Source organism: Poecilia mexicana, unplaced genomic scaffold (genome assembly GCF_051168715.1).
Source record: "Poecilia mexicana isolate PSO_F unplaced genomic scaffold, ASM5116871v1 scaffold_18, whole genome shotgun sequence".
NCBI classification, from domain to species: domain Eukaryota; kingdom Metazoa; phylum Chordata; class Actinopteri; order Cyprinodontiformes; family Poeciliidae; genus Poecilia; species Poecilia mexicana.
In genome coordinates, this window is record NW_028263387.1 from 10,635,233 (window position 1) to 10,662,926 (window position 27,694).

At 37.7% G+C, this 27,694-nt stretch overlaps 1 protein-coding gene across 1 annotated transcript in view; it reads right to left on the reverse strand.

Annotated features, from left to right (window-relative positions):
• The window catches only part of poln (polymerase (DNA directed) nu), a 48,568-nt gene that overhangs the window by 12,895 nt on the left and 7,979 nt on the right, over window positions 1-27,694 (reverse strand). The window contains exons 10-16 of the mRNA XM_088015749.1: window positions 25,240-25,323; window positions 24,984-25,079; window positions 24,607-24,663; window positions 24,345-24,401; window positions 21,392-21,457; window positions 3,630-3,687; window positions 1,666-1,743 (exon numbers count right to left, since the gene is read on the reverse strand). Of these exons, the coding sequence (XP_087871875.1) occupies window positions 1,666-1,743; window positions 3,630-3,687; window positions 21,392-21,457; window positions 24,345-24,401; window positions 24,607-24,663; window positions 24,984-25,079; window positions 25,240-25,323 (496 nt within the window). The remainder of the gene's footprint in view (window positions 1-1,665; window positions 1,744-3,629; window positions 3,688-21,391; window positions 21,458-24,344; window positions 24,402-24,606; window positions 24,664-24,983; window positions 25,080-25,239; window positions 25,324-27,694) is intronic.

Sequence of the window (27,694 nt, forward strand, 5' to 3'; positions counted from 1 at the left end):
CTAAATCCATCAGACGTCAAAGTCTAAAAGGTAAATACAGAACAGCAACATTTCTTAAAGACGACAGCATTCAGTCAGTTTTAAACAAACACAGAGGGACTGATAAGGCCATATATAGAGGGCACTGAAATCAAGTTACTGCTTCTAAAAGCAAATCGACATTTTTCTGAGTTTAGTTTTTCACACACTGCTTCTATATTCTGTTTTAATCTAATCGGTACAGACCAATTTTAAGACTTACGATGACCAGACGACGTTCATCGTGTCCTTATATGTAAATAAAAAGAAAAGCATTTAGTTGTACATAAGTTATATAGCAAAGATATCTTGACATTAAAAGTTACATTCAAATAAGCTATTTGGTCAAGACTTTTCTACGGTAAACAATATTCTTAAACTCATCCAAAATTTTATTCTCAGCTAAATTTATTTTTTTTTCCTGCCTACATCAGCAGCAATCAGTTCTCACTTTGGCTAAGCTTTGGGTTTTTTTCTCTCTCTCTCTCTCAAAATCTCCCACACACCAGCAGGGAACAGAAAATATCTGAGTTCAGACAATTAAAAAATAAACAAACACGAACGCACAGCCTGCAGCAGCACAGGGAGAATGTTTTTAAAGTTTGCTTCGTCGTTAGGAACACGAACTTTATCATGCTGAATGAGGTTTTGGATGTCTGGATTTGTAAAGACCGTGAACGCCTCAATATCTGTAGCGTTAAAGTCTAAAACAGGCAAACGAACGGTTCTGAACAACAGTCTGGACTGAACAGGAAGGGAGCATTTCTTTGAGGGAAAAACCTAATTCCTATGACAGGCTTGTCTCCTCTGAACCCAAGCGGTCAGTGTGTATGTGCTTTTGAGGACATGACTCTGCCTGCTGGAATGACAATGCAACTCTGTCCAACTCAGTCTGCGCATATGTGGCATCCTCACTGCTATCCTGCAGTTTTCCTGCAGCTAGCCCTGTTTTATCTGTCTGGTTATGTAAGAGTGCGACTCTGTCAGGCCCAGCAGACACCCAGCAGCAGACAAACCTTTTCCAGGCTGACAGTGTCCCGACGTGCTCCTTTGGCTGGTGCATCACAGCTGAGCGACAAAGACTCAAATGACCTTTTCCGAACAGAGGCCACGTCAGGACAGGGGAACTTTTAGGGTGACCGTAAATCTGAACGGCAAACACCAGACGTATTTCACCGGAATAAGCTCACAAGAACTTCTCTCAAAGTATCAGAACTTAGATTAACAAAATATTCAGCCATTAACTCTCAAACCAGAACTGCTAATTATACAATTTATCTACGGGTCCACAGACAATTAAGAGTCACAGCCACTTGGCACTGTAAGTACACACCACTCATCTTCCTACCTTCCATCTTCCAGCTCATGTAAATTTCCTCTATTTTATCAAACAGTGAAATTTGACTCTTTTCATTGTTGTGGACAGAGAATGTGATACCTCAGTCCTATTGTTTTAGCAGGTGGATAATAATGGGTGTTGCTTTACAATTTATATGTGGAACACCTTTGTGTGTTGATTGAATATTTAATCAAGAATAGATCATATTTCAAAATATTCTTTCAGGCTTACTGCTCTGTAGTAAATGCACAGCAAGTACTGCAAGATAAAATGACACTGAAATGTTGCACAACAAAATATTATCCTACCCGCAGCAAGAAAAGACCAGCCCTCCCGGGGAATGAACATGTCTCGAGGATGAATCGTCACAACCTCCTCCTCCTTTCCTGTGAAGATCAAACAACCATCGGCTAATGAGAGTCACACCAGCAAACCGAACGCTACATGAAACATATAGAGTCTAGCACTAACATCGAATAACTTCTTGCAAGGTAGCTTTATAAGCAACATAACAGCACATGCATTTACAGCTGTTATTGTTTATCAGTCCAAGAAAGACGGAAGACATTTTACCATTAAAAACACTGTTTAAATTGGTTAACTTGGTCTAATCTCGAACCATAATTAAGCAAACTGCGTGTGCTGTTGCAACCACATACACCACTAGAGAGCTGCTGACGTCAAAAACATGGCCACACATACACACACACAGGTGTAAACATGTGCAACTGGAACTGTACGAAACTGTTGTGATCGCTGTCTAAACCTCCCCTTCTAGAGATAGCGGATAGAGAAAGAAGAAGGGATGAAAGCAGTGGAGGACTGATGACGGCGTGCTGTGAGAATCAGAGTCAGAGGGGTGCTGAGGTCGGGCTTAGAGCGGCAACATGTCAGTGTCTGTCCTTCTGCAGGTCAAGTCAGCAGATGGACGGACATATTCTGTTGTTCCACGCACCGGCCAATTTCTGTTCTCTTGTTTTTCATTTGCGCTGAGGTTTTATTCATACGACATCCTCCGCATAACAGGAGTTAATAGAAACTAATTAACACGGTGCTTAATTAGAAGCAGCTCATCTGTCAAGCAGATTCAGACTGGCTATTGATAGACTGAAAATTTCAGCTACATCATCATATTGTAAGTCATTTAAAATATATGTTTGTTGTAAAACGTGTCAAATAAGTCAGGCTCCATAATGATATATGCAGAGTTTTAAAGAAAAGTTAATTGCCATAGCAGAATCTCAACTGCACCGGTTTCTACAGTTCTCTAAGAGAGAATTATATTTTGTTAGTAGTGGTTAAAAGATGCACACTGTTCCTCATCCAGCCCAGCTAGCAGCTGGGTGAGTAGCTATTTCCTGACTCAGATCACATCTACTTCACTTTAAGCCTGAAGTACGAAACTTTTATAAAAATATGTTTGCTTGTTTTTTCACATATTTGTTAAAACTGTGACTATGTCCTGACATCATGCAGATAATCTGTAGGAAAAAAATCAGACTCCTTTACCTTATTCCTTTGGTCTTACTGCCATCTGCAGAAACAACCAATCAGAGCCAGGGGGAGGGTCTTAGAACTGTCAATAATGCTCGTGTATGCACTGCTGATACCCTCCCACTTGCTCTGCAGTACAACTCCCCACAGTAGAGCCTGTCATGAAAAGGCTCAACATTTCTATCCCTTAAAAATATCTGCAGTTTTCTAGATACCATAAATGTAGTTCATTATGTATTAGCCATTACTTCTGAATGTGAGAATTACAATCAACCTCTACTAGATAATTACATATATTAGATATGGTAAATCAGCCTATTACCAAACAAAAGATAAGATAATGAGAAAATGATTCGAGGCTAAGAGTGATCATCCTAGCCTCACGGATATTCTGGGCTTCTTTTTTGTTATATTTGGTGCTGAGTCATCTGATTACCTAAGCCTGCAATTTTAGACAATTACTGTACGCAGCTGAGTGGTTTTAAAACTTCCAATGAGTAAATCGAAGGCCACACTGGAGGGAGACAGAGGAGTGTGGGACGCCGTTGAGAGTTTTTAGCAGAGGACCCTGTAGACTGCGGCTGTAGACTTTTATTATCCTCATAAACCCTCTTTTCTGGCTCCCTGCTCGTCAGTTTCTGCACACCTCAGGAGATTGCTGCCTTGCCCACACACAGCCACACGCCTCAACATTTATCACACCCTCATCCTCTGAAATGTGTGCTCGGGATGTTCCTCTGTGTATGTGTGTGTGTGAATAGGAATGACAGTGCCTTACCTTGAATGTTCTGCTTCTGGCTGATTTGAAGCGGCTGCCTTGGCAAGGCTTGGAAGTTCTAGTTAAGAGGAGAAAAACACTTTATCAGTCAAACAGAGGTAACAGGTCTGAGCGCATTTTTATTAAGATACCTTATTCTGCAGTTGAAACTAATCTGGCTCTACATGAGAATGAAAGGGTCAGCTGCATAGAACTGCAGACATCCTCATTAAGCTCTATTAACACAGTAAGGAAACAATTAAATTTATTAGAAGGATCGAGTGTGAATAAAGACGGGTGTTATATCACTTTACCAACAGTCTGACATCCACTGAGCATAAATGTTTCCTGTTTGAAAGCAGTTCGGATAACCAAAAACATTTCTACTTGCTAAATTTATCACTTTTAGAGTGAGTTAAATCTATTATTTGGACCATTTTGCCTGGAGGAAAGAAGTTGGCTAATAATTATGCCCATCCTGATATTAGGTGCTAAAAGTATCAACTACTGTTTGCAGACAACACTGGCAGTGCAGCATCTTCAGATCCAACCTATTAAAATCCCAACTTTAAATAATAATCAACGTACTTCCTTCTTCCTTTACATTTTGTTTGGCCCAGTCTTCTTACTCACCATAGCTTTAGGTATTAACATTTACCCATTTTGGTAAATGATGAAGAAGCTTTGTGAAGTTGGTTAAATGTCCACAGTTACTTTTTCAGGTTTATTCTGGCACGCCCCACATTTCGAAAAGCCCTGGCGTGGACTCAGATCTGAAGTCAATTTAGACAATTTTACATTAATTAAACGCCACAAACTTTGAAGCAAAGTCACGTGTCTCCTTTTGGTTCGTGTCTTTTTTTTGTCTGCATGCGTTGACACAAATTCATTTACAACAATCTAATCCAATCTACTCGTATTCTTCTGTACAGTCAAGAGGTAACGTAACTCCATTTATAAGCAGGAGGTCACTCAAAGGTTGATCAGCTCTCACACGCGGACAAATTTCAGAGTACACCGGCTTAAATGGAGATTGGAACAACCAATAGAGGAAAAGGGAACAATAATTACATAAAGCTACTTCTTTAAATGTGCCTGGACCCAACAAGCAATCTGAGTTCTTGCTCAAACATTCAACACCTTCTGCAGGATTTCTTCTAAACAGAAGGATAAAGAACTAAAACAATAAAGCTTCTGTTGCACAGAAATGTTCAAGCATACCCCCAGTTTGATGCACTGCAGAAAAAGAACTAGTTCAAACTCAGCACTTTCATTTCAATCCCTGTTAATCCCATTTTATCCACCCTTTCAAATAACCCCCGACGCACGCACACACACACACACACATACCCACACACACACACACACACACACACACACACACACACACACACCCACACACACACACACACACACACACACACACACACACACACACACGGAGAGCAAGAGAATGGGGATATAAAGGGATGTTAGGATGCTTAGGGTCACTTTCAAAGATGGGAAGGACATCTAAACCTGTGTGAACACACCCGAGCAGACTCATGATAGATTAGTATAGATTAGGAAACCTGAAAAAGGAAAAAAAAAAAAAAAAAAGTGTTATAGGCACAGAGACCACATAGGTAAAAGCAAAACTGTGTTTCTCTTCATGGTGTAAATCTACCTCTTCAGTCTGAATATATAGTGAGAGCAAAGGCCTCAAAAATGTGTGAGATCCAGAAGAAGAAACATGTCCTTGTTTCCACTACCTATTCATTATTTACTAGACGGGGCAGAAAGAGTGCGTGCCAATAAAGACAACAGAGAAGTAGGATGTGGAAAGACTGGGCATCAAATACCCTGTGAAACACAAAAGAAACAAACACACTCACACACATTCAGGCTCTGTGGTCTTTTAGTTGAAAGAGTCTGGAGGTTTGTGAGCGTTGGGCTGTATGGATTTTCAGTCCTGTGATGTAACAAGTGATTCAGTATGTAAGAAATAACTTCTCCACATGTGCTGCACAGCGACATGAACGTATAAATCAATGGGAATACACTCACACTACATCCAAGATGGAAACCAGAGTAAATTACCTGCAAGGCAGTCAACTCAGACATTCAGTTCTCCAGGATGAAAGCTTCTATGTTTGGCTGAACTCGTTTGATTATGGCAAGGCAAGATGGCGTGAGTGGTCTGCGTTTTGGTTCGTTACGCACCTTACGGTCTCAAATGCAAAGTGCGATCTGAATATCAGACGGCAAAGGTGCAAACACAAACAAAAATGCATAGAGATTGGAAGTTCAAATAAAGTAGAAGGAAGACGAGATGAAGAAGAAATCAAAGACACAATGATAAGAAACACAAGCAATCCAAATGTAGACTACAGTATATGTAGATAGAAAAAGAAGACATTTAAAATGAACATAAAAGGTAAGTTTGCTCAGCAGACACAAAATAAGTGTGGGATTTATATCAAACTGCTGGTGAAATATAAATCTCTCACATGCATATATATATATATATATATATATATATATAGGTTATGGACAAAACATATATATATATATATATATATATATATATATATATATATATATATATATATATATATATATATATATATATATATATATATGTTTTGTCCATAACCAATCCAGTCAATGCAGAAATGTCCAAGGTCACAGACATCATCAACACTGATTAGAACTACATATAGACATGGACTAATTTACTGGCACCTCTGGTAAAGATGTGTGAAAAAGTCTTCACACAAATTCTTCATTTAAAGAAGCAGCACACTCGCAAAGGGGAAAATTAAGAAAAACTTTTAGATTGAGTACATTTACTGAGAGAAGAAAAAAAAAAAAGGAAATGCTTGTTTGTTTTTTTACAAACTCACCAGTGGAAAAAGATATTATTAATACTCTTAATAAACTATTTAAAATAAATTGAGCTAAAGCATTGCTTCTAATTTAGACTTTATGCTACTAAGTAATCTAATTAGCAATCCACAACTTTCTGTTTCGCTGAGGTAAATATGGCATTAGATGAAGGCTCACGGCTTTTTGTCCTCTAAGCTGTTCAAGGGCCTGGATTTATCTTGTTACTATGCAGAGTAAACAGGATAGTAGGGAAGGTAAAAAATATCTGCAAAGCCCGCTGAAGAAAAGGGCATCTTGGGGTCATCAGATCTCCATAGCAACTATTTGACACTATCTACACGGCAACTGGTTGCTTAAGAGCACAATGGCTGGAAAAGCATTTTTCAGTCTGATCAAATCTAATTGTCTTATTGGTATTTTAACTTGTGTATTTTGTTAAATTGAGATTAAGATTGAGTTTTCAACAGCAAACAACGCAGGAGGATACGGTTTGAAACAGAATAAATATGTGAGAGAGCAGTCATAACCACAGTGAGGCAAAGGGGAGGTTTATGTCATGCTGTGAAGTACTAGGGCATGTTTTTTTTTTTTTTTTTTTTTTAATTGCTACAGAAATGGTTCATCAGACGCCCCAGCAACCTTCTTCTATTGCCATCTCAGTCCACAAAACTGAATCCTCTAGAAAAGCTTGTGGAATGAGTCGTTCCCAGACTGCAGCCGATCTATATTAGAGTGCCAGCAAGTCCAGATCTCGAGAGCAGCCGTCCTGTAACTCTTACATTCCTTCATCAACACACGTGTATGGCTTGTCATCAGCATTCAGCTGAATGACTGAATACTGATGGGGGAATTTAGCTATGATTCAGGAATGTTAGAGGAGGGATGAATAAAAAGTCTGGTGGACTGTAGCTCTAGGGAATTGGACTTGGGCACCCCTGACCTAGAGTACCGTGTCAAAAGTCCGGCACGGTTTCAAAGTTCACCTGGTTCAACACACCTGAATCAAAAAAATTAGAGCCTGATGAGATGGTGATGTTTTAATTAAGATATTTGAAACACTTTAGCTTCCATATTGAATAAGAACTGATTCAATTTTAGTAAAATTTTAGCCGTGGCTCGGCTTAATGAAAAAAGAAAACAGCATAAATAAAAAATATGCTTATCATTTATTTTCTTCATTCTCACGCTTTTGTGTGATTCTGTGTGAAGAAATCATTCCATATCTTTCCATTTAGGGTGAAATGTACACTAAATTACTTCACCACAACATACATATCTGCAGAAATGCACAAACATTTCAACATTTTTAACACACCCCGAGCTAGAAGGCACACCCTCACATTATTTACGCATTCAATGCTCTCATTTTCCCTCCAGTTACATCAGTGTCTCAGATGTACGGCATTAACATCTATATACTTGTTGAAAGCATTACCCTCTGCTCCACAGAAACGCCAGAAACAACACTTCATTAGCCTGTTGGAAAGATGCACTCGAACACATGGTGCTCTGTAAAGTGTCTGAGCTATGATTGCCAAACACAATGGTGTAAGTTGTTGCCTCGTGTGTGTGTGTGTGTGCGTGTGTGTGTGCGTGTGTGGTGAAATAGCCTCTTAATCATGGAGATGTGTTTGGTGTTTTGTATGCTGCCTTTCCACCTCTGGCAGTAATCAGTACCTTATCACAGGTTTTCAACAACCAATGTTTTTGCATATGTTATTCCCTCTTTTCCCCTTATAACAGCTCACAATGGTCTAATGACGCAGCAACTGGCTTCCCCAAAAAGCCAAACTAATGATGCATCATTTCAAACCATCTGCTTGCGCTGACGAAGTGAAGAACAGCGATTTTGAATCTGCTCTGGCTGGAATATTCATGGCAGCTTGGGGAAATTGGAGTCATTTGCAGGTAGAAGGCAAATAAAGAAACAACAGGTGATATTGTCCCTGTGCTAATGAGTGTGCAAATTAGCCATAATGAGACGCTCAACTGAATCACAAAGTGCTCGGTTATTCTCTGTTCAATGTGCATTTTGCTCAAGATTTCTCCAAAGTTGATCTAGTTTGTTATTATTTATGTGTTTTTTTTTTGTATCATCCACAGACAAAACAATTTGTTCAAAAAGACGAGTTTTGCTTTTGCTCATTTACAACTTGATTTTGAATGCACGTTATTTAATAAAACACAAGTATGATCTAAGCATTATATGTTATCAGGAAGAATTCTAACATACAAGACATACTGCATTAAAAAAACATTCATATGCTATGAAATATTTTGCATTTTGCCACGCTGCAGCCACAAGCTTCAAAGCATCTTTTTGGAATTTTAGATGCATACTTGTTTGCATTCCCAAACAATAATACCCTCAAGAACTGATGGGTTAAGATTAATGCATTAGTGGATTTTGTAATGACTACACTCGATCTGTGACCACAAACTGAGTAATAAATAGGGTTACAATAAATTTGCCCCTGCATCACCATGAATATATATGTGACACAAATCAGGTCCGCAGTGAGACTGAGATGGATTCTCAGAAGTGCATTTTCCTGCTAAACAGATGGGGTTAACTGAATCCCTGAGCTGGTATGGTGTAATTCAATCTACACAGCGCCACTTAAATAACTCATCACACAGTATGCACACAAACAAGTATGCAGGCACGAATTAGCAACACCAACACACACCATACCCACTAAAATCCATCTGCTCAGCCCACAGAATGACTTCTGGTCTTCAGGCGCTGTAGTTAAAATGAGAGGTTCATTAAAAGGAAGCTTGTAAGTTTTTTTTTTTTCATCAACGCATAGTTCTGTCGACTTGTCAAAATGAGCTTCTGTAAAATACTGAACCCTAATAGAACATCCCCGTGTATTAAATGAAGTTTGCTATTTGCATAAATTATTGGAGGTCTTGTTCAGATGAGACATTGACAAAAATGTCCCCGTCGGTTGGAACCCAGCGTTCTGATGCTAAAAATTAGCATCAACGCTAAAGTAAGCTACAATGTAATCAATAGCATGTGGATAGTCACAAGCATTTGAGTAACATGGAATTACTCCATTCAGTATGTTAAAAATGGTGTATAACCGAAATTAGCCAAAATGCTAAAGTTAGCCTAAAAGCTGCCAGTGGCATGTGGGGCATCAGTAGCATGTTGTCTTACATTGACTTTCTCCATTCCGTGTGCTAAACACAGCTAATAAAAAACAAAAAATAAAAAAATATATAAAAAGCTTACTTTAGAAAAAATGCTACTGCTAATCCACTACCAGAAAGTGCGCTCATTTTCTGGTAGTGGAATAGCAACTGCTAACAACAAACATTGTTATTGTTCAAAAAACAAAAGATTTCTTCTACTCTTTTGAAATACTATTATCTTATACTAACTAATCAAGAATTGTGAATTTGGTGAATATGGACGAAAGGTGAAAATGCTTGTTCTTTTTTGTTATATGTGGTAAATGTAAAACAAGACATTCAACACAAAAGTAAAAATTTGATTTATACTTCGTGGCAGTTCGTTACCAGAAAAAAGCGCTCGTCTCTTAAGACCAAATGAATAAGTAATTTACAAACAAGAGTTTTTTTTATTAAACAAAACAGTTTTGAAAAACTATTTGCTTAGACACAAGAAATTTACATTTGGGTAATTTTGCAAAAGTAAAAATCAGATGTTTACTTTGTGGCACTTGGTTGCCAGAATCCTGCTCGTCTCTTAGCAACAGCTAACAACAACAAATATTGTTATTGTTCAAAGACATAAGATTTCTTCTGCTCTTTTAAAAACTACTTATCTTGTGCTACTGAAGAATTGTGCATTTGGTGAATTTGGTAGAATAGAGAAAATGCTTGTTGTTTTTTTTCTGTCATTGGTGGTAAATATAAAGCAGACATTCAACACAAAAGTAAAAATTTGATTTATACTTCATGGCTGTTCGTTAGCAGAAAAAAAGCGTGTGTGACATTCAACACAAAAGTAAAAATTTGATTTATACTTCATGGCTGTTCGTTAGCAGAAAAAAAGCGCTCGTCTCTTAAGACCAAATTAATAAGTAATTTACAAACATTAATTTTTTTTATTAAAAACTGTTTTGAAATACTGATTATTTGCTTAGACACAATAAATTTACATTTGGGTAATTTTGCAAAAGTAAAAATCAGATGTTTACTTCGTGGCACTTGGTTGCCAGAATCCTGCTCGTCTCTTAGCAACAGCTAACAACAACAATTGTTATTGTTCAAAAGACATAAGATTTCTTCAGCTCTTTTGAAAAACTACTTATCTTGTGCTACTGAAGAATTGTGCATTTGGTGAATTTGGTAGGATAGTGAAAATATTTGTTGCTCTTTTCTGTCATTGGTGGTAAATATAAAGCAGAGATTCAACACAAAAGTAAAAATTTGATTTATACTTCGTGGCAGTTTGTTAGCAGGAAAAAGCGCTCGTCTCTTACCAAATTAATAAGTAATTTACAAACAAGAGGTTTTTTTTTTTTTTATTAAAAACTGTTTTTAAATACTGATTATTTGCTTAGACACAAGAAATTTATATTTGGGTAATTTTGCAAAAGTAAAAATCAGATATTTACTTCGTGGCACTTGATTGCCAGAATCCTGCTCGTCTCTTAGCAACAGCTAACAACAACAAATATTGTTATTGTTCAAAAGACATAAGATTTCCTCTACTCTTTTGAAAAACTACTTATCTTGTGCTACTGAAGAATTGTGCATTTGGTGAATTTGGTAGAATAGAGAAAATGCTTGTTGTTTATTTCTGTCATTGGTGGTAAATATAAAGCAGACATTCAAAACACAAGTAAAAATTTGATTTATACTTCGTGGCAGTTTGATAGGAAAAAGCACTCGTCTCTTAAGACCAAATGAATAAGCAATTTACAAACAAGAGTTTTTTTTATTAAACAAAATTGTTTTGAAATACTGATTATTTCAAAACAGTTTAGACACAAGAAATTTACATCTGGGCAATTGTACAAAAGTAAAAATCAGATGTTTACTTCGTGGCACTTGGTTGCCAGAATCCTGCTCGTCTCTTAGCAACAGCTAACAACAACAAATATTGTTATTGTTCAAAGACATAGGGTTTCTTCTGCTCTTTTGAAAAACTACTCATCTTGTGCTACTGAAGAATTGTGCATTTGGTGAATTTGGTAGAATAGAGAAAATGCTTGTTGTTTTTTGTCTGTCATTGGTGGTAAATATAAAGCAGACATTCAACACAAAAGTAAAAATTTGATTTATACTTCGTGGCAGTTTGTTAGCAGGAAAAAGCGCTCGTCTCTTACCAAATTAATAAGTAATTTACAAACAAGAGTTTTTTGTTTTTTTTATTAAAAACTGTTTTGAAATACTGATTATTTGCTTAGACACAAGAAATTTACATTTGGGTAATTTTACAAAAGTAAAAATCAGATGTTTACTTTGTGGCACTTGGTTGCCAAAATCCTGCTCGTCTCTTAGCAACAGCTAACAACAACAAATATTGTTATTGTTCAAAGACATAGAGTTTCTTCAGCTCTTTTGAAAAACTACTTATCTTGTGCTACTGAAGAATTGTGCATTTGGTGAATTTGGTAGAATAGAGAAAATGCTTGTTGTTTATTTCTGTCATTGGTGGTAAATATAAAGCAGACATTCAACACAAAAGTAAAAATTTGATTTATACTTTGTGGCAGTTTGTTAGCAGGAAAAAGCGCTCGTCTCTTTCCAAATTAATAAGTAATTTACAAACAAGAGTTTTTTTTTATTAAACAAAATTGTTTTGAAATACTGATTATTTGCTTAGACACAAGAAATTTACATTTGGGTACCTTTGCAAAAGTAAAAATCAGATGTTTACTTTGTGGCACTTGGTTGCCAGAATCCTGCTCGTCTCTTAGCAACAGCTAACAACAACAAATATTGTTATTGTTCAAAGACATAGAGTTTCTTCAGCTCTTTTGAAAAACTACTTATCTTGTGCTACTGAAGAATTGTGCATTTGGTGAATTTGGTAGAATAGAGAAAATGCTTGTTGTTTATTTCTGTCATTGGTGGTAAATATAAAGCAGACATTCAACACAAAAGTAAAAATTTGATTTATACTTCGTGCCAGTTTGTTAGCAGGAAAAAGCGCTCGTCTCTTACCAAATTAATAAGTAATTTACAAACAAGAGGTTGTTTTTTTTTTATTAAAAACTGTTTTGAAATACTGATTATTTGCTTAGACACAAGAAATTTACATTTGGGTAATTTAGCAAAAGTAAAAATCAGATATTTACTTTGTGGCACTTGATTGACAGAATCCTGCTTGTCTCTTAGCAACAGCTAACAACAACAAATATTGTTCAAAAGACATAGGGTTTCTTCTACTCTTTTGAAAAACTACTTATCTTGTGCTACTGAAGAATTGTGCATTTGGTGAATTTGGCTGATAGGTGAAAATGCTTGTTAGGCCCGAGCAGCTAAGCGCTGCGAGAGCCTATTGAAACCTTGCTGTTTATTATTTTTCCCGTGCCAAATAAATTGGCTTTTTGGGGGCTTTATCATATTCAAAAACTCACCAAACGTGGCGGGGGCATAGAGCCCGGTGAAAAATTTCGTATTTTATGGTGGTTGCAAAAATCGCACAAGAAACGGCTCAAGGGCGCCACCTAGCAACTTTCAAAGGACCCTTTCCTATTCACTTACTTTATCGTAGAGACTTGAAACTTGGTACACTTGTACAGCTCCCCAAAACACTCAGAATTTACAATTAATGTCATAGTGCAAGTATCACAGATTGTCGGCCATTTTGGATTAAAGTTCCGATTTTGACCCGATTTTGGGCGTTTGCAGGGTTCGCATTTGATCGAACTTGTCCTAGGGATTTCGATCGATCGGCTTCAAACTCGGTCAGATCGTTCATAAGGCATGGCCGATCCAAAGTTATCGTAGGTTTGCGTTTTCGGGCTTGCTGAAGGGGTCTTTCCGGGGGTCAAAGGTCACCGATTCGCCATGAAACATCAAACTGTTATAACTCTTTGAAAAAAACTCATAGAAGCACCAAACTTTCAGTGATTGATCATCATGGGATGCTCTACAATACCCAACGGTCAAATGATGACGTCACTTAGGCCACGCCCCCTGAGAACAGGAAGTGTCATTTTTTACGCTGAACGGTCGCTATCTGACCCCTTTGACCTAATCGAGGTGAAACTGTGTCCACAGACAGAAAACATGTTGGTGTGTTGAGGATTCCAAGCCAAGCTCATTTGAATCCAGCAGGTGGGCGTGGCGGCGTGGCGAAGTGACCCTAAACGCCGTGTCCTTACGTTTGGCTGTGGATTCCACAATTTTGAGGCCAGCTGCACCAAACTTGACATGAGTGATCCTGGTAGGGTCCCCTACGATCCTATGTTGTCATAGTCTGACGTCATCTAAGCCCCGCCCCCTCAGAACAGGAAGTGCTTTTTTTTCCATGGAAAGCTGCCTTTCTGGCTCACTGCACCTAATCAACATGATTCTGTGTTGGATGACAGATAACATGTTAGTCTCACTTGCTTTAAAGCGCCAAGAGTCTTCTGTAGAGGGCGTGGCCGTGGGACCGCGGCGAAGCAGAGGTAACGCCGCCGCCATACGTTTGGCTCTAGATTCCACATCGTTCAGCCCAGCTGCACCAAACTCACTAGGATGCATCCTTATCCATCCCCGAACAGGAATCCATAACAGTCGTTGATGGGCGTGGCCTAATTTCTCTACAGCGCCCCCTAGAAATTTTTAAATGATCAGCCCCAAGCCATGCTTTAACCTAGAATTATGAAACTTGGTACACATGTGTATCATGTCAGGACCTACAAAAAAGTCTCTTGGAGCCATGGTGCAAACCCAACAGGAAGTCGGCCATTTTGGATCAAAATCAGCCATTTCCTCTTTTTCATAGACATCGCATCTGATCTATCTCCTCCTGCAGCTTTTGAGATAGAGACTTCAAACTCAGTCAGCAGAGACTTGAGACATTAAAGATGAAAAGATATCGTAGGAATTTTTCTATGTCAAAGCATGTGGGCGTGGCTAAGTCCCAAACTTTGACTATTCGCCATGAAACATCAAGATGCAATAACTTCCACATAGAAGGTCACAGCTGCATCAGACTTCCTATATCTGACTACAGACCACCCCTCATCACATTGAGATGGTCAGTTGATGACATCACCTTAACCCCGCCCACTTCCGACAGGAAGTCACCTGTTTTTTCTATTGTATGTCTTACTTTTACTCTCTAAGTCATATGGGTTTCATCCGGTGTAGGCTGACATGACATGATATGATGATGAACTCTGTAAATGCCTACTGACCCGTGGGGGCGTGGCCAAATGGCTGTGCCTCGCCATATGCATACTATCGTCTCTTATTCACACATGCATCATCCGATTTACACCAGACTTTTTATGACTGACACTTGTGAACCTCTCAGGAGCAAAAGACAGTTTAATTGCAATTTCACTCCACTGCGCCCCCTAGGTTAATAAAACAGCTGTATCTCAGTCAGCAGAGAGTTTAGACATTAAAGGTCAGAGGTTATCACGGGAATTTTTGTATGTCAAACGATGTGGGCGTGGCTTAGTCCCAAACTTTGACTATTCACCATGAAACATGAATGTGAAATAACTTCCAAATGCCAGGTCACAGCTGCATCAGCCTTTCTATGTCTCATTATAGACCAGTCCTCATCACAGTTAGGTGGTCGATTGATGACATCACCTTAGCCCCGCCCACTTCCGACAAGAAGTCACCTGTTTTTTCTACTGTATGTCTTACTTTTACACTCTAAAAGATGTTGGTGCGTCATGGATTCCAACCCTGTGCAGACTGACATAAAATGAGATGATAATGACGTCTGTCATGATGAACTCTACTGACCCGTGGGGGCGTGGCAAAATGGCTGGCCCTTGCCATATGCATACGATCGTCTCTTATTCACACATGCATCATCTGATTTACACCAGACTTTTTATGAGTGACACTTGTTAACCTCTAAGGAGCCCAATACAGTTTAATTGCAATTTGACTCCACTGCGCCCCCTAGGTTAATCAAACAGCTGTATCTCCTTGCCACATGGCCCAATCTGCTCCAGATTTTGGGTGCATGGTCAGGGAACGCTGCCGAAGGCATCGAAGCGGATCGCGTGGAGGACGGCGCGCGAGCGTCGGCGGTGGCCGGCGGGAGGCGGTGCTGGAACATCCGCGGTGGCTAGGCTCGAGCGGCGCTTGGCTGCGAGGGCCGCTTGAGGCTCCGCGGAGCTTTAATTCTTTTTTGTAATTTGTGGTAAATATAAAACAAGACATTCAACACAAAAGTAAAAATCTGATTTATACTTCGTGGCAGTTCGTTACCAGAAAAAAAGCGCTCGTCTCTTAAAACCAAATTAATAAGTAATTTACAAACAAGAGTTTTCTTTATTAAACAAAACAGTTTTGAAAAACTATTTGCTTAGACACAAGAAATTTACATTTGGGTAATTTTGCAAAAGTAAAAATCAGATGTTTACTTTGTGGCACTTGATTGCCAGAATCCTGCTCGTCTCTTAGCAACATCTAACAACAACAAATATTGTTATTGTTCAAAAAACATAAGATTTCTTCTGCTCTTTTGAAAAACTACTCATCTTGTGCTACTGAAGAATTGTGCATTTGGTGAATTTGGTAGAATAGAGAAAATGCTTGTTGTTTTTTGTCTGTCATTGGTGGTAAATATAAAGCAGACATTCAACACAAAAGTAAAAATTTGATTTATACTTCGTGGCAGTTCGTTAGCAGAAAAAAAGCCTCGTCTCTTAAGACCAAATTAATAAGTAATTTACAAACAAGAGGTTTTTTTTTTTATTAAAAACTGTTTTGAAATACTGATTATTTGCTTAGACACAAGAAATTTACATTTGGGTAATTTTGCAAAAGTAAAAATCAGATGTTTACTTTGTGGCACTTGGTTGCCAGAATCCTGCTCGTCTCTTAGCAACAGCTAACAACAACAAATATTGTTATTGTTCAAAAGACATAGGGTTTCTTCTGGTCTTTTGAAATACTACATATCTCATGCTACTTAACAATAATTGTGCATTTGCTGAATTTGGTAGAAAATGGATATATGTTTTTTTTATAAAACATATATATATATATATATATATATATATATATATATATATATGTTCTAAATATAAAACAGACATTCATCATAAAGTAATTCGTGGCAGTTCGTTAGCAGTGATAATTAATAACACAAATTAATAACAATAGTATAATTTATGAAAGATTAGCTCTTTTGAAATACTTTTTATCTGTTTAGACACAAGAAATTTACAGCAGATGTTTACTTTGTGGCACTTTGCTACCAGAAAACTTGCTCATCTCTTAGCCACTGATTAACAACAAATATTATTGTTCAAAAAAACATAAGATTTCTTCTGCTCTTTTGAAGACCAATTAAGCTAATCACTTTTTTTCCCGAAGGTAGGAAAAACCTGAGCACCCATAGAAAACCTATCCATTTAGTTAAAAAGTGTGTCCATTTAAAGAGTGTCTCCAACAGTTAGTGAGCAAGAGACAAAGGTAAATTTAAAAGACATCAATTGGCCTAATCAGTTTTTTTCCTGAATGTCAGAAAAACCGGAGCACCCAGAGAAAACCTATTCATTTAGTTAAAAATAAAGGAGGCCCAGATTTCCCTCTCTCTCGCCACATGGTCCACTAGTTCCCAGATCAGATGAGAAAAATAGTCCCTAGATCGTGTCCTGGGTCTTCCCCCTTGGCCCTCTCCTGGTGGGACGTGCCTGAAAACGTACCTCATAATATGTTCTTGTCTTTAACCTCTGATGAGGGAACTTGACCATTCTCTTCTACTGTGGCACTCCCACCAGGTTGGCCGCTATTTTTTCTCCGCTCAAATTCCCTGAGTAAAAGCTTCCTGACAGCCGGAGCGCAAGGCAGTCTCTGCTCTTCCCTATGTAATGCTATGGCAGGCCCCAATAATAGATGGCTTCCATGCTTTGCAAGGCATTTCAATGCTCTCCTATGCATTTCTATGGCAGGCCCCAATAATATAATATTTTGGTAATTTTAACTGGCCTCACACAGGAAAGGTAAAGAAAGTTGTTTCTTGTACAGTGTCAATCTGTCACAGATTTCCACTTGTTTATCCTACAGCACCAATAATACTCTAACATTCAGATATGAAACAGAGCAGCAGGTCAAAAACTGTTTCACTGTTTTAGTAAAACAAAAGGGGAGAGAATTGTGCAAATTTGTCAAAGAACAAAAAAAAAACCCTAAAATGAAACAGTGGAATCCTACTTAAACGACTGAGAGAGAGAATATTGAGTTTGTGACAGAAAATTAGCAGAAGGAGGAAGTTCAATCTAATTAGGTGACGTGTTTGTCTTCTTCGGATTCAAAGAATGAATAGGAGAAGGAAAAGGCAAAGAACTCCACAGAAAGTTATACAAATAATCATACAGCAGAAGAGACAGGCAAAGTTTACGACTGCGAAAAAAACATATACTGAACCACCAAAATAGCAGACAAGAGATTAACATGTTAAAGGAAATGAAAAAGAAGTGCATAGCACCAGCAGATATCGCCACCACTGTGGATCACACAGACTGCATGGCATTTTCCATTTTTTAGATCAAAACATGAGCTAGCTCTGCGCAGACCTACTTCTTTCTCTGTTCAGCACAACAGATTTCTCACAGTGCTGCTTTTATGTCTCTTCTTCTTTTACTGCAGACTGGGATTACCTCGACTATATTCATAACAGATGAAAGTCACATCCCGTTTCAACTCTCCTCATTTTCATATTAGCATCTGAACTACATCTGAGTGGGGACTGACTGTACATCCTCTCTTTTTTAGTTTAACTCTTAAATTAACAGATTTTTTTTTTCTGTTTTCCAAATAAAAACTAAAAACAATAAGCAGTTCTTCCTACTGCTTAGTGCTTTATTGAATTATACATACAAGGCTTTACGTTTATTCGCAGTTGTGGTAGTTCCACATAGTATTTGTAGTAATTTATAAACTACTACTCTATTTGAACCTTTTGTAATAATCAAATTAAGATCTAACAAAATCTTCTTAATCTTTCAAGAAAGACAGATCCTAGCATCCAATAATTCTCTACAAATTTTTCTTTTCACCTGCAAATGGTTTCTGTGTTGACAACACTTTCTGACTCAGGATTATGAAATAATTTTGTTCTTTAATTTAAAGGGATTGAACAAAAGAACATCACACGCTTTATACTTTGAGCTGCAAGTTGATCACTTTCAATTTGCCTCCTGTGAGTACAGAGTGCAGAAAAGGGACTTTCAGCTGCTTCCATTCACACCTACAGTAAATGTCCTGCTTCGTTCCCTATAAAGTAAGCTACTCTGTGACAGTTGCTGAGAGAAATGGAAATGATGGTCACACCTAAGAGCATCAGAGTAGCAGTATTGGTTATAGCAGAAAAATTACATGTCCTTAAACATTACAAGAATTGTATTTTTTTTTTTTTTTAAAGTTTTGTCATAAGCCAGTATAGCCATATTTATCAGTGTGGTGACAGACTGGATTTGCCACAAACAGCTTTTAAATCCCTGGATAGGGTGCCTTTGTTTTATGTCTCCAAGTTACTGCTGTCATCGAACATTTTTCCTGCCTCCCACTTTCTTAGTGGGCAAATTGTCATAAATATTTGCTCTATAAACTCACATTTAAGCTAACTACTTTACTATTATTACATTCTTTCTGAGTGTCCTCTAGTCTTAAGCACTGATGCTCCATTCTGAACTGCCATTTTCTTTCTTTTGTTCTTTTTCTCATATTGCCGCCCTTTTTACCTTGAATTGAATGCAACTACCAGGGGCTCTGAACTTAAAATAAAAACAAAAACAAGTAAAAAAACAAAAAGAAAAGAAGAGAGTCTTTAATTAAATCTGGTCACAGATAATTTAGCTGCACAACTGTTCTATTTTATTATAGAATCAATTAGAAATCAAACCCCAACCCTCACTCCCCATGATCAAACCGACTTGCTCATATCAACACAGGTACACATAAATTACAGCACGCAAGCATTTAAGCAAACAACCTTAATGTGATGATCAATCAATTCCCATATTTGCGTTTGAGGAGATGAATCAGAGCGTTGTTGCGCCCCAGTTCACCAGCAGCCACATCAATCATTTACTAGAAGCACAATCAATTCACTCTACACCTCCTTTGCTCACGACTCGCAAAGGGAGATTGGACAAGTCCAATAGCTTCGCACAGAAATAGATGTGTATTTCATTCAGATGAGAGCTAAAATACAAAGTGAAGGAACTAATGGACCCTGACACACGGGGAATGTAGAAATGAGCTATCGATCGTCACATACCAGGCAGGAGTGGTCAGGCTTTATAGTGGAAGTAGAAAAGCTGTAGGGCCCGTGTCTGAGTCGTCTCTTGATATTCAGTACTGTGATAAAATATTGAGCGCCTACTTTTCTTAGTATTTTGTATCTCAGATGCTGGACTTCCCTTGCAATATCTTTAAAGTGGTTTAGAGTAACTCTTCTCTAAGCTGTTTGGAGATTTTTCAAAGTCCTACTTTTTTTGTTCTTTTTTCATTTCTTGCAATGCACTGTTTTCAGAGTATTTTGCTCTCATATGGGAAAGGCCGGTTTAAAAGGAATACAAAGCCAATCTTTTTGGTGCTGGTGTGAGTGGTTTTTGTGCCGATCGCTGAAAACTGTTTGAAACTGGCAAAAATTGCAAAGATGTTTAAATAGGCTTGAAATTAATTAGTTTTTTATGGTAGCAGAGTAATTTAATGGGTAAATGAAAAGAAAAAGTCATCATTTACTAATTAAATTTCCCAGAGACTCTGATAATCTTAAACTTTTTAACTTAAATAGTTTAATTGTTAGGGATCCCAATAATTAAGGCACAGATGTTATGGTAAATATGGTAAACATTTTTTTCCCGCAGTGAATAAATTCAGTAAAAGATATAAAGCAAGGACCTTAAAATGTTCTGTGAGATTATGGTACTGCAACCAAAGACGAATGTATTTTCAGGCTTTCTGCACATCTCTTCACGGATTACTAACATTTCTGGAGGGCTCTGCATGCAAATTTCTAAAATAATTTAGGAGGGTTGAGGGAGTAGGCAAGGTAAAGGAAAAGTCACCAACGCTGGAAATATTTTTCAAACTATTTAAAATTGTCACTTCTTTGAAGTATGTACAAGTCTGTGTCTGCTCAAAGAATAATAATGAATTTTTCAACAGCACTGTTTCCCTGACTCCATAAAAAAGCATTTTAATGCAACACTGTTAGTCTGAATTATTCCCTTTCTGAAACACACACACACATTTATGGTTTTAAAACTTTTTGTTCTTGTCTGCATCACAGACAGACACAGCTCACTGAAACCCTCAGCTTGTTATTGCATATAAAAGCAAAAAACGTAAACTTCTGTCACCATATTTTGAACTGATTATTCAATTAAAAAACAAAAATGGACGTTCAGAAACAAAATCTGAAAAGTTATTAAAAGGAGACAACAAAATTACATTTCCAGCGTACAAAATGTTCCCTGCTTTATTTACATAATTGTTCAACAGTCACGATTTTCTTCTGTTATAAAAAAATCAAAGACTTCAAGTAAACTTCATATTATTTAAATTCACAAAGTTTTATTTCGCCCTCATATTATTCTAATTGCAACATATATTTAAGCCTTTTAATGTCTTAATATTAAGATGTTTTCTTGTATATTCTGCAGGATCTTATAACTGCAATGCAAGAGCTGCTGGCTGAGGTTCAGCACCATGGAAAGCTCCACTCAGTCGGACGACAACACATGAAGACAGAGACGAATCCTAAGAGACGCCATGTTTGCTGTACTTACAGGGTGTTTGGCTGATATTCTCCCGGTCACAGCGCTCGTCTGGTGCCACGTAGAGGAAATGTAGTTCTGATGTGTTCAAACGGACACAAACATACACAAAATTAAGGTGATACTAATCAAATCAAACAGGAAGATGTCTGATCCAGAACTGTTCCATGTAGCTTATTGCTTTCCAGTTGAAACTGAGAAGAACAGCTGAAGCCACCGTCAGTTTGTGGATTAGTGTGTTTTTGGCCATCGACCATGCCCAGTTTGAACAACTTGGAAATTGTAGATCCAGATAGACAAAGAAGGAGAACTTCTAGCATAATAATGATCAAGTCTGCCGTTAAACACTTCAACGTTTTAGTACATAAATTGAAGAAAAGAAAAGATAATATTTGGACAAGACGCCTTGTCAAAAGACACATTATACATTTTGAGTAGTTTTGTTTGTTTCCACTTTCATTTCTTTCTAATTCCAGTTTAGGTTTGCCACTGCATGAAGCCACACATGTAACGGAAGGGATTTGTATGCATCTCATTCTATGTTTTTTTTTTTTCTGTCCTGGGATTGCTGCCTGCTCTGGCTAAAAGACCACCAAATGAATCACTTTCACCATCAGCCAAACAGACAGCCTTTGCAGGTTCGACAACAGATTTGACAAACAAAATCTGTCGCTCCCATATGTGAGGTTTGACTGAGGCCCATGTGAAGCGACAGTCAGATGAAGAACTTTCCTGACAAATTAATACAACACTGGCAGGGAAAAGAGTGTGACAGCTTTGGGGAACTATCTCAGACATGGTGTTTCATTGCTTTGCTATTACAAATTGTCAGTGATAGAGTTCGTTCCAGTTTATTTAAAGAGGAGTTTGAAATTGTTTTATTGTTTTAGTGAAACTTAATTCGGGATGTGCACCCCATCTAACTTCAGGTCTATTTCTAAAATCCCCTTTCTTTCTAAGGTTTCTGTTAAAATGGCTTTTATAAAGGTGCAGACGTTTCTTGAGTGGGGAAGTGTTACTGAAAGGTTTCAGTCTGGCTTCAAAAACTACCACAGCACTGAAACTGTCCATTTTAAATGATTTTTTTCCATAATTTAATTTAACAGCTCACTCCATAAACTCAATAATTGTGGTGCTTTCAGACTTAGATGATGCTTTTGGCACCTGATGGCACAGCTGGAACACTGTTGGGCATTATAGGAACTGTTCTCGTTGAATTTGTCTAATTTTATTTATAACAGCTTCTCAGCTCACACAGTCACATGTTTCAGAAGCTGCACCAGTTATATTCGGAGTTCCTCACAGCTCTATCCAAGGCCCTGTTTGTTTTAAATTATATATGTTTCATTAGAATAAATTCCTTCCCTTTGTTTGCCAATAATACCCCAATACGCCAAAGCAATTTGGTACATTTGGGGGTTTTTTTCAACAGTGATCATTCTAATTTTTTTTCAACCTTCATTCAACTGCCTTAATATTAAAAAGTTGACATTTAAAGTTTATCAATTTTTGCATGTTTTTATATTCATACATTTAGATTATTGCAACCATGGTATGTGCTGCTGCACCACTGATTACAGGAACACGAGCATATAGATTCTTGAGTTGGCCTCACTCCACTTCATGTTTATAGGACTTTATAGCTGATTTTTAAGGTTCTTCCTGTTACGGTCACTGACCTCTAGGGGCTCTCTTCATGAGAGAGCTCTCTTGTTTTGTGTTCCAGTTTTACCTGGCTGCCACAGGTGGGAAGTGTTGGGGCTCGTCAGCCACCCTATAAAAAGCAGCAAGCTGCAGATGCCAGGCCCCTTCTTTTGTTGTCCTGGGCCTTGACCTGTGTGGGAACTGACTGTGTGTGGAAACTGAACTGAGTTTGCTGTGAGCATCTTTGTGATCAATTGTCCAAGGCGTGTTTTTGTTCGGAGGTGGAAGCTGGTAGGGGTTCTCTGCCATTTTTTTTTTTTGTGAACTGTTTTCTCCTGTTTTTTGGTTAGTAAGGGAGTTTAGGTTTTGTATTTTCCTTTAGTTCTTTTTTAGAAAGTGGTTGTTTTATTTTATAGTTATAAGGGGTGTTTTGTTTATTATTTTGGCCTTGGAGACCCTGAAACATTAAGCTCCCCTGTGTTTTTTTTTATGTCTCCTGCAGTTGTTGTTTTATCAGGATTGTAAAATAAATTATACTTTTGTTACTCATCAACTGTTCGGATTACTTTTTCGTTTTATGTTTAAGCCCAGTGCCAGAATTTACTTTAGGGATTTTAGGGTGGGGTTGTAACACTTCCAGACAACATCCTATTTCACGGATCAGTTAAAACATGTTACAGTAACGTAAACATTGAGGGGAAATAACAAATTGCGTTTAGAAGTCTCTAGGTCCAAACAGGGAAGCAGAGGTAGCTGCTCCTTCTCGGGTTGCTGCTTCTAAATTATGCAGGAATTTAGCAATCCATAAAAAATGCTGGCCCTCAGCTTTAGACTCCAACAGAGCATTACATCGTAATTTTATCACTATTTTATTATGTTCTACAGAAGGAATTTACCACTGTGCTATGTTAGTTTTAATTGTATTTGTATTACCTTCAGTGTTTTATTTTACTGTTCTTATGAGCTTATTTTTTTACTGCTCTTGGTTTCTATTGCATCTTGTTATGCAGCCATTTAGGGAAACTTTGTTTATAAAGTGCTGTAGATAAAGCTGACATAGAGATAAATGCTATGAGACGAGTCGACAGCATTACAGTTACCACATCATTATAACGATGGAGGCCTAATCCTTCAAAGGTTAGAAAAGATTTTTCAAGTAATATTCAAATACAAGCATTGGAACTTCCAAAAAGTTAAGATTTATTCCTTCTTTCTTTCTTGCATAAAAGTGAGCAAATAACTTTGCAATTGTTTTTTTTTCATAGCCATATTTGTTGTGACATTGAACAGTTTTGCCACATGAAACCAGCGGTTGCCTCACCTTGCTCTTCATGCACGACAAAATCCCATCAACAAACGTGGACTTGATCTTGTGGACCTGGAGGAAACAATGCAAGAACCTGTTAGGAACAACCAAAACAAAAATGCTCCACTACTGCACAGTTTATGCATTCACTTTGTTTAAGAAATGAGATAGGGTCAGGTGGATCCTCTGACAGAGTTGGGTAAGTAAAATATCAATACTACTAATTCAAAATTTGAAAAGAATGGGCACTACTGTAAAGTTTATTAACACAGCAGACCTGTCGGTACTCCAGGATGATTTTTGGCAGAGGATGAAGGTCCTGGAGCTGTAGCAACTGCAACAAGAATATCATAATTATTGAACTTCAAAAGTAGTTTTTGTCGTGAATCTGCTTGTATTTCTGGTTTTACGTATCACTTTTTTTGCTCTAATTCTATGTATTGAAGTCCTGTAACTATAGGAGATATTTTATAAATAACTGCTGGAGTGATTTATACTGTATATTTAGATGTTCGCTGTCTTTGCTCTTTATGATTCATGTGCATGAAAATATGTATTCATATAGCAATAATAAGTTAGCCTAAGGTTTCATGAATTAGCAAAGACATGCAGTTCAAACTGACATTACTGTGTGTGTTTGTGTGTTTCCTGTACCGCTGCCTCTGATGTTGACTGTTGTTGTTTGTTGACGGTCTTGGGAAGCTTCTTGTTCTCGCAGCGCTCCTGCAAGCGCAGCTTCTCAAACAGTACCTTCAAACATTGCGTATTGAAAGTAAAACACACATACAAGACCCAGCTCACAGAACAGTCGTGCAGATTTTAACTCTACCCTTTTGATGTTTTTTAGGACCTTACGCTAATGAATCAGTTTGCAAAGCTTTCTGCAAACTGAAGTCCAATTTTAACTTACTGTTCGTAGCTGAGCGCTGCTGGTCACCAAGAATATTTCCCCAGCTGCTTTGTGGGCCTCTTGCTCCAGCTGCTTCATTTTAGTCTGCCAGAAACATAAACATTTTTAGTGAAAAGAAAACGCGCACACACACACAAAAAAAATCAATGCATAATTTTGTTTTAGCTGAAAAGTTTTGTTTAATCATTCCATGAATATAAAGGTTTTTGTACATTTTTCTCTGATATAGGCTCACCTACAGAGCCACAATTTTAAGTTTTACAAGATGTAGGAAATCCATTTCATCTGACCAGGAACTGAACCCTAAGGTAAAATTTAGGAGAATATTTCACAGAAATATATTTATTTACTTATTTAATATGAACTCAAACAGCTGGATTTAAAGTTGTTTAAATATTATTCCTCAACATATTGTGTGGCGGTTACAGACAGCAGCTTTTTGCTTAAGCTCTTCAAAGGCACAAAATAGACCAGAAAAAGTATAAAAAGCAAAAGGGATGACCACATGAGAAACAAGACAGCACAGAGAAAATAACAGATTTGAGTGTTAAAGGAAGTGGGGCACTGTCAGGGAACATAATGTGTTGGGACCTATTTTTAAGAAAAAAGTGAGAGGAATCATCTGAACAAAGCAGACAAAAAGTATAAGAATGAAAGACAATCTCCACACACATATCAAATGCCATTTGAAGCAATAAAACTGAAAAAGAGACGGGTAAGAAAGGACAACAAGCAGGAAGAGCAGATAAGAGGATGGATGGTTCCATCTTTTAGAGAACAGGAAATGGTCTAAAAATCTAAACATTTTTATATCAAACTTTGTCTTTCCACATATTTTCAAACATAGAAAAAACTAAGAGTTAATACCAAACTTTTCCAGATTCTGTAAGAACCCTGGGGGTTGACAAACAAAGGATGCAAACATGGAGAAATGCAGAGGCTAACAATGAAAGGGCAAAATGAGGCTAGCTGGCAAACATCCACCCAAACTCCAGAAACTGGACTTTTTCTCTCCGTCTCTCTCGTTGCCTGCAGCAGGTTCCAGACTGCCTCATCAATATTAGATGCTAGCCCTTTAGATATTACAGGCTTGGAGGAGATATGTGTGCCAACCGTGAATCACTGCTTTTATGTTCTGTCAAAATGCAGAGTTTTTTCCCCTTTTGATCCTGATCAACTAGAAATTAAAAGGATCTACACTGTGATCTGAACAGCTCAGTCAAAAAGCGAAGGGCTCTTTCAGTGACACCCGTCTTGCTGAATTTTAGTGATGCTGTCTTGCAAAACAAAACACCAGGTGAGCATGTCTGCGAGACACGCCCTGACAGAACAGAGACTTGATGTTCAGACAGGTGAACCTGACAGCTCAGACAGAAAACCCAAAACGACAGTGTGGGGACACACCTGACTGCATTCACCGTTACTGAATACTGTAAAGAGACAAGCGAACACTCAGCTGGGAACTTCTGTGTCTCTGCCAGTGTGTGTGTGCGATGTTCTTTCATGCAACACAGCCTCTTAAAAGAGAAAGAAAATCAGGACCATCGAGTCTATTTATAGTCCTAGTAGCCAAGATACCAAGACTGTCTCCACAACAACTCCCCTGCTGGTGCTTCCAACAGATGTGAATGAGTTTAAGGGCATATGTTTGATTCTGCGCCTGAAAAAAAAAAAAAAAAAAGTCTGCAGGGATCTGAATCTACAACATCAATCAGTGTCTTTTTCAGACTGTGATAAATTGCATATAGTCTCCAGACTTCATTTTTATTTCTGAGGAATAAAACAATCCCAGAAGACGTTCACCTCCAACAGAAGAAGGAAAGCCAAAAATGTATTCCTTCCCTTTGTCAGATTTAACATTTTTCCACTTTGCATTCCGGAGGTCTCACTGTTTAACCTTCCTTTGATGCCTGCTATCTCCCACACTGTGCTTCTGTAGCCAAAACTTCACCCAGAATGATGCAGCAAAAAAAACAAACACATTTAAAGGGCAATAATCATCAAAGGTCATAAACTAAACAGAGAAAATCTTAAAAGCATAAATCATACATAACCCACAACCACAACTGTTCTTTAAAGCAGATTCATCATTTTGATGCTTCCTACATACGTAACATTAGGTGGCATAGTAAACTCAGGAAGAATCGCATCGTTTTGTCTCTTAAGTAGCGATTCTAGCTAGCTTGAGTCACACAACACCTCTGACATGTAACTTTGTCAACAACAACAATATATTTAATGCCACTTGGACTGACAAATATTAATTTCACCCTCACTTTCAAATTCAAAACCACTGTTCTAAAGAGTGTGTGGCAGGCTTTCATTTTTTTTAAACATCGTTAAACAAATTGATTTCAACTTATAAGCTTTCTTTTCCCAGTGTTGGAGCCAAATGGTTGACAGATTGTTTTCTAGTGTAACCACAGCTTAAAAAGGTATACTTTTTAAAATTGCT